At 32.6% G+C, this 8,456-nt stretch overlaps 1 protein-coding gene across 1 annotated transcript; it reads left to right on the forward strand.

Annotated features, from left to right (window-relative positions):
• Positions 1–586: 586 nt before the first annotated feature.
• Positions 587–4,393, forward strand: LOC146914453 (glycerophosphodiester phosphodiesterase GDPD6-like). The gene is made up of 8 exons (XM_085717315.1): positions 587–677; positions 1,557–1,735; positions 1,942–2,125; positions 2,561–2,635; positions 2,726–2,835; positions 3,238–3,456; positions 3,616–3,774; positions 3,860–4,393. Exons 1-8 carry the CDS (start codon positions 662–664, stop codon positions 4,091–4,093), a joined length of 1,176 nt encoding a protein of 391 aa, XP_085573441.1. The 5' UTR covers positions 587–661; the 3' UTR covers positions 4,094–4,393.
• The last annotated feature ends 4,063 nt before the right edge of the window (positions 4,394–8,456 follow it).

An 8,456-nucleotide genomic window follows, 5' to 3' on the forward strand; every position in this document is an offset into this window, starting at 1 on the left:
GTAAAGGCCTTAAAGTTAGCATTGAAAAATAAAATCAAAGATATATTTATCTCTCCAATATGTTTTTTGTTTAAACAACATAATGATTGAACTTATACATAATGTAGAGAAGTGGAGAATCTCGAGTTCAAACCTCAACTTTGCATATCAATATTCTTGTAGCTACCAAATGGTCGGTCACTACTTGCATGACAAATTTCTCCTCAATGTTTTAAATGTAAAGAAATTATTTTATTTTTTTTCAACTGAATGTAAACAAGTTATTTCTTAATTAGTACTCATTTCTAACAATAATTAATCTAAACCACATTTGATAGTTTTAAGAAGAGAGTGGGGTAACACCTATTTAATAATTGGGACAAAATAAGACTTTGTTGCAATTATTTTTTTCCAAGAGATTTTATTGGAATATTCTGGAGTTGGAAAAATTATTTTGTGGAGGCAATCGATTTCATTGAAGATAAATTTGTATTTGTTGATAATGTGTCCAAATTAAACTTTTTTTCATTGTTACTTGTTGATAATGTGGACCCTATTTCCGCGGCAAGCAACGACGTTAATTTGTTACCATTTTCACGTTCCTACGATACGAAGACTTAACAATGACCTTAGTGAGTGAGGAACACAGCACAACACAACACAACACATCTTTTCTATCTCAATGTCTTCGTTATCGGGTAATGCTTTTTTCACTTTTAAGAATCTATCTAAGTTATGCAGGAATCAAAATTAACTTAGTATTTGACCTTCATGCCTTCAAATGTTTCACTTTTCATGAATCCCTAACTGGATTATATCTGTGTCCATTGGTATATCATGCTTCTGCTTTTATCACTAATTTCGGTCAACTTTTAAATTTACAACAATATCCTTACCTTGCCTTCATTTATTTTTCACTTGTTTATATATTTCTCTGCATTTCTATAACGTTACTGATCATCAGTAACTCTAACTATATATATATATATATATATATATATATATATATATATATATATATATATATATATATATATATATATATATATATATATATATATATATAGGGGCTGTTAACTTGCATCCACCTAAAAACACTAAAAAAACTAAGGTGCAAGTTAACAAGCTGCACCTACTAGTTATTTACCAAAACACCCATGTTTTTCTATTATAAACAAATATTATTTATGCTATTTACAAAAATGTCATTTTAATTAAAATAAAGTTTAATAGAGACAAAAGGGTGTTTTAGTAAAGTACAAGTAGGTGCAACTTGCACCTTAGTGTTTTTAGGTGGGTGCAAATTAACAGCCCCATATATATATGTATATGTATATATGTATATATATGTATATGTATATATATATATATATATATATATATATATATATATATATATATATATATATATATATAGCTGGCTTATTATCAGGCTTCACTTCTTAGTTAGTAAGTATGAAAATGGGTTGGATGTTTTCATGTTTGTGTACAAATATGTGGTTTTTTTTTTTTTTTTGTGTAACGTTTCCAGCTAAATATCTCCTAACTTGGTGTATCAAATCATAAATGTAACCTAGGTTTTGCACCTTTTGTTTTTCTATTGCTCGTGATTGGGGGCACGGCTAGGCCTTTGTATCCACTTCCTGGCAAAGGTGACCATGGAAGTAAGCAGCCTCTTCAAACTTTTCGCCCATATAACGTTGCGCATAGGGGCTCAAATGGAGAACTTCCTGAAGAAACTCGCGAGGCATATCTGGTGAATCCACTTAAATCTTCTGCCAAAATTGCATTCCTTTCTCTTTTTAAATATATTCATTTATCTTGTTAATTCTTATTATCGAATGAAACCATGCTACAATTATGCATAAACTAGTATTTGGTACGATGCAGATAACATAATTGACGTCATTTTCAACTTTGGTTTATTTATACTTGCCTAAAAATGATATTTGTTTTTTGCAGAGAGCTATTGAGGAAGGTGCAGACTTCATTGAAACAGATATATTATCTTCCAAAGATGGTGTTCTTATATGTTTCCACGACTTTATTCTTGATAATACTACTGACATAGCAAAATACAAAGAGTTTGCTAATCGTAAAAGAACATATGAAGTCGAAGGGGCCAATCACACTGGATTTTTTGTCGGTACTGATGCTATTCTTTGTTAAGCTTCTTTTCAAATTTACTTCTTAAAATATATTGGGAGGTTAATCAGATCGAATGTTGTCTATTGCTTGAGACATATGTTCATAAACTCGAAATTTTCATTTCTAGTGACACGTATTCTGGAAAGTCGGCTCATGTTTCAAGTTCTCTACTTGTATTGAACGTCCTCTTGGACATCTTAACAGATTTGGTTCTTTTTGAAAGAATCTGATGTATTACTTGATTTTTCTTTCCTTAATTTATTGAGTTACCATTTTGCTTTGTATAGACGTATTTCTTAATTTTAGGGTTCTAAGACGTTTTATTTCTCATTCTTTCATCCAGAAACAATATTCCATTCTTTCATCCAGTTTTTTCATCACTTTCAAGTGAATATAATTTGCTAAAGTAATTGTACTCTTTGCATATTTGCAGTTGATTTCACATTAAAGGAATTAAAGTCGCTGAGGGTGAATCAGAGGTTCAACTTTAGGGATCCACAGTTTAATGGTTAGTCCCTTTCTACTCATAGTAGCTTTTCCTCATTCTATTCTGTGTAATTTCCTCATCCTATTGCCTTATCTTTGGAATCTCTTTCAGGAAAATTTCAAATAATCACTTTTGAAGAGTTCATTACCATAGCATTGGATGCACCCAGAGTTGTTGGAATATATCCTGAGATAAAAAATCCAGTACTTATCAATCAACATGTGAGTATTTCTCATTAGAATCCAATGAACTTCTGTCTGTGGCAGAACAATCGATATATAGTTAACAAAATGATTTATTGTGACGGAAGAATATATCTAATCCAGCATTTTTATTGTGCATATGCATCTAATGGTTAATGCTGATAAGGAACTAAACTGTCACTTTAGCTTAAGTTTAGGATAATGATTATTGTACGGGTGAGATTATGTTATATTTTTGGAAGTTTCGAAAGATCCGGATTGTACTAAGAGAGGATTTTTATCACCTGTTGGAATATAATGTTTATTCCAAAGGTCTTAAATTTCATGCTTGATAATTTCAGATTAGTTTATTAACATACTTTTAGTCCATTTCCTTAGAGGCTGTCTGCTTTCTTTTCATTAAATTGATATAAATAACAGGTGAAATGGTCGGACGGCAAACGATTTGAGGACAGGTTTGTTGAAACACTTCGGAAATATGGATACAAGGGTTCATACCTGTCAAAACATTGGTTGAAACAACCTGCATTTATACAGTCATTTGCTCCAACTTCACTTGTGTATATATCAAATCAAACGGACTTGCCTAAGATTTTTTTAATCGATGATGTTCATTTTTCAACACAAGACACTAATCAGGTGAGTAATGTATTTCTTCTACAAATTGATGTACTGTCTTAATTTTTATTTTTATTTTGAGAAATAATCCGTTTAATGTTATACAATGTTGTTTTGTGTTTGTTTATAAGTTGTCTATTCCAAAGCCTAACAAAATATTACTGTAATGATTATGTGCAGTCATATTGGGAAATTACATCTGATACATACCTAGACTACATAAAGCAATATGTTGTAGGAATTGGACCTTCGAAGGATACTATACTAGTACCTCTGGTTAACAAGTATGTGATGACTCCTTCGGATCTTGTTGCCAGGGCACATGCTCATAATCTGCAGGTACACGTCTTTGATTGAACCTTGTTTCCCTTCATATGTTTTTAGAGCTATACAAATGACAATATGATTGTTGACGATGATGCAGGTGCATCCATACACGTACAGAAATGAGAACCACTATTTGCATTTCAACTTTAGTCAAGATCCTTACAAGGAGTATGATTACTGGATCAACAAAATGGGAATTGATGGCCTGTTTACAGATTTCACTGGGAGTCTTCATAATTTTCAGGAATGGACAAACCCTAACCGTCAAGATGACAAGACTGCATCCGAGCTATTACATAAAATTGCTGTCTTAGCATCCGCTTATGAATGATTTTTTGAGGTGTCAGATGGTGTGTAAAAAAAAAGCATTTGCTTGGATTAATTTATTTTGTGTTCAGAAGCTTATATATCAACATGCTCAAGAGAATGTTCGACTGAAAACCTATTTTGTCTAAATAAAGAGCATGTGTACCTATGACAATCTAATTAAATAATTGTATTAAATAAGAAATTAGTAATGTTGGAGTAAGCGCTAATAGCCAATCTATATTGATTGGAATTGACTTTGTATCATGATATTGATGTAAATATATATTGTGAATATATGAATAATAAGACATTTCTTTATTGATTTTGTTTTGTTTCAAAATAATAAAGTCCTCGGAATAGTTAGTCTGTTTAATGGAACATTAAGTATAACTTAATTGTGAGACCCCGTTAAACATAAGGAAACTATTCTTAAAATATCTGTAGTCAAGCTTTATTGAGAAGTGGGATATCATTAAAGCATAGAGACTATTATGTGGATAGACTGATGATCACATCTCACAGATCATGGATAAATAGTTATCAAGTCTACACATAGATATAAATATTAGGAGTAATATTTATATTGGATTGACCCACCATGAGAATACTACATAGTAAAAGTTATGAAAAATGTCATAAGATATTCTCATAGTGATAGTGGTGTATTCCACCCTTTGACCTGAAACCACTATGTACCCTAGATGTTGGAGTCGAGTTCTTTGTCACCATTCAAACGTTGTCTGTAACAAGATGACTATAAAGTTGATAGGTACTCCACGAATCATGCTGAGGGACATGAGTGACCTAGATGGAATTTGCCCCTCCTACATAACAGGAGAAATGTCTACGGACCCAATATTGAACTGGACAAGGATGACATACTATGCCTTGGGTTCAATATAGACATAAGGGCAAAAGGGTAATTATACACACAATTATAATCATGGAAAAGGTTTCGTCAGATCACATGACATTCTTGTCACTTTGGAAGCAGTGATGTGTTGCTAGATACCGCTCACTGTTTATAATATTAAATATGTGATTTAATATTATTGTCAACGTTACGGGAACCTATAGGGTCACACACAAAGAACAGATAGATGAGAGAAATAAAAAAGTAAGACTTAATTATAAAATAATAAGTAAGACTTATTAGTAATTAAATAATTAAATATGATTTATTATTTAATTTATGAAAAATAGAGAAACACGATCCACCGTAAGGTACGGTGTACTTAAGTGCTTGTCTTGCTGACCACACAAGTGATTCTATAAATAGAACCCTTGTGTTGAAGCATTACTAACTTTTTGTGAGTGCTTAACCTAATTCAAAAAAATTGTGAAACCCTAGCCGCCGCTCTCTAAACCCACTTCTCTAAACCCTTTTGCTTTGCTCGTGATCAGAAACAATTCTGCTACAAAGGTTCTGCTCTTAAAGAGGTAAACACATGAATCCTTAAATTCTTTACGTATATGTTTGATTTGTGATTAATGATTTAATCAAGATTCGTTTCAATGAGATTTCTTCCGCAAAGAGGATTAAAATTTTGAAAAACCCCTCTTAAAATCCCCTCATGTAAAATATAAATTTTACTTATTTTTTTTTTATAAAACAATGACTAGACTAAAAAATTGAAAAGGCTAATTTTAAACAATTATATTACAACAACTAAATTGTGTGATTAGAAAATGATCCTACCTGATCAGGCAATGACGGTTAGTGAGCTGCTTTCATGGTGATTTTTAGTAGTTGCATTAATTGGACCGGTGGGGGTACCTGAAGACACTCCAACGTGTTCGGACTGGTCGGTTCCGCCGGTTCAACCAAGAACCAAGGTTGACATCGGTCCGGAAAGGCATGTAAACCAGAAGCCTTACGAACATGGTAAAAAATTGGTGGAACCGGTTTGAACTGGTGAAACCCGGAAGAACCGCTGGACCGGATCATCATAATAACAGTGACATCATCATACTAGGAAATTTGGTTTTCACAAAGGCTTCAATGGATTATTGAACATGTGAAGTAAACAAAAGACTATACTTGCTACCATGTAGGAGTCACTCACATATCTGATCTGAAAAAAGAAAATATCAATTAGATTCAAGAGAAAAATAGATTTTGAAAAGTAAAACTCAAGCATAAATTAGAATGATAATAAAAAATAGAAGACAAAGGGTGATTGTGTCTGATTTTGATCTGGATTTTACCGTAAAAGAAGGAGAAGAAATAGTTGAGAGAGGTGACTGAGAGTGAGAGAGTGCGACGACACACCAAGTCTCTAGGGTTTTCTCACTACTATTATTATTTATATTTAATAGATTGGATCAGCTATTTTTTGGGTTATAAACAAACTGGATCAACTCTCTAAGCCAGATGCAAAGCCCAAAATCCATATCATTTTGTTCTATAAATTATGTAGGCCGGCCTTTCAGGCCGAGTAGGCTATTTTGTTTGGCTAGGCCTGGCGTTTTAAATTATACATGCTTTAAAAAAAAACCTAGAACTGGCCGTTTAACTAAACAGGCCAGGCTTAAGTAGGCCAGACCATAGGCCCCTGTAGGCCGGCCCGGCCTATTCCCATCCCTATCTAACATCTCTACAAAAAGAAAAATAATTGGTAACTTTTCCATTGATAGAGATACACAACTTGGTAGAATAAAGAATAAAAGATATCCAAGAACAAAAGCAAGCATTAAATCCAAAAAAAAAAATTAGAGGATTTAATATTTATGATATACCCTTGGTACTTTGCCAATTTGATGTTTTCTATTTAAGAAAATTTTCAGAAGAATTTCACTATCATCGCTGTCATCTTCATCCAGTCTTATAACACTGGATGAAGATGACAATTATGATAACAAAATTCTAATGAAAATTTTCCCAAATATTAAAAATCAAATGGACAAGGTACCAAAGGTATGTCATAAATATTAAATCCTTTAACTTATTCTTTTTTTCTTATTATATATTTTCATATGCATACGCTAGTTTTTTCTAAAACAATTATATTACAAGTAAAAGAACGATTAAAATTTAATAAATGTAGATTAAATACAGAGCATGTGTACCTATGACAATCCAATTAAATAATTGCATTAAATAAGAAATTACTAAAATATAAATTTTACTTTTTTTTTTATATAAAACAATGACTAGACTAAAAAATTGAAAAGGCTAATTTTAAACAATTAGATTACAACAACTAAATTGTGTGATTAGAAAATGATCCTACCTGATCAGACAATGACGGTTAGTGAGCTGCTTTCATGGTGATTTTTAGTAGTTGCATTGACTGGACCGACGGGGGTACCCGAAGACACTCCGACGTGCCCAGACTGGTCGGTTCCGCCGGTTCAACCGAGAACCGAGGTTGACACCAGTCCGGAAAGCCATGTAAACCAGAAGCCTTACGAACCAGTAAATAATTGATGGAATCGGTTTGAACTGGTGGAACCCGGAAGAACCACTGGACCGGATCATCATATTAACAGTGACATCATCATACTTGACAATTTGGTTTTCACAAAGGCTTCAATGGATTGAACATGTGAAGTAAACAAAAGACTATACTTGCTACCATGTAGGAGTTACTCACAAATCTGATCTGAAAAAAGAAAATATCAATTAGATTCAAGAGAAAAATATATTTTAAAAAGTAAAACTCAAGCATAAATTAGAATGATAATAAAAAATAGAAGACTTGTGTTTGATTTGGATCTGGATTTTACCGTCAAAGAAGGAGAAGAAATAGCTGAGAGAGGTGACTGAGAGTGAGAGAGTGCGGCGACACACCAAGTCTCTAGGGTTTTCTAACTACTATTATTATTTATATTTAATAGATTTGATCAGCTATTTTTTGGGTTAAAAACAAACTCATATCCTTTTGTTTGATAAATTATGTAGGCCGGCCTTTCAGGCCTAGTAGGCTATTCTGTTTGCCTAGGCCTAGCCTTTTAAATTATACAGGCTTTAAAAAAAGCCTAGAACTGACCGTTTAACTAAACAGGCCAGGCTTAAGTAGGCCAGGCCATAGGCCCCTGTATGCCGGCCCGGTCTTTTCCCATCCCTACCTAACATCTCTACAACAAGAAAAATAACCGGTAACTTTTCCATTGATAGAGATACACAACTTAGCAGAATAAAGAATAAAAGACATCCAAGAACAAAAGCAAGCATTAAATCCAAAAAAGAATAAATTAGAGGATTTAATATTTATGATATACCTTTGGTACTTTGCCAATTTGATGTTTTCTATTTAAGAAAATTTTCAGAAGAATTTCACTATCATCGCTGTCATCTTCATCCAGTCTTATAACACTGGATGAAGATGACAATGATGATAACACAATTCTAATGAAAATTTTCCCAAATATAAAAAATCAAA

Source organism: Medicago sativa, chromosome 6 (genome assembly GCF_051527215.1).
Source record: "Medicago sativa cultivar Bolivia chromosome 6, Bolivia_mono, whole genome shotgun sequence".
NCBI lineage: Eukaryota > Viridiplantae > Streptophyta > Magnoliopsida > Fabales > Fabaceae > Medicago > Medicago sativa.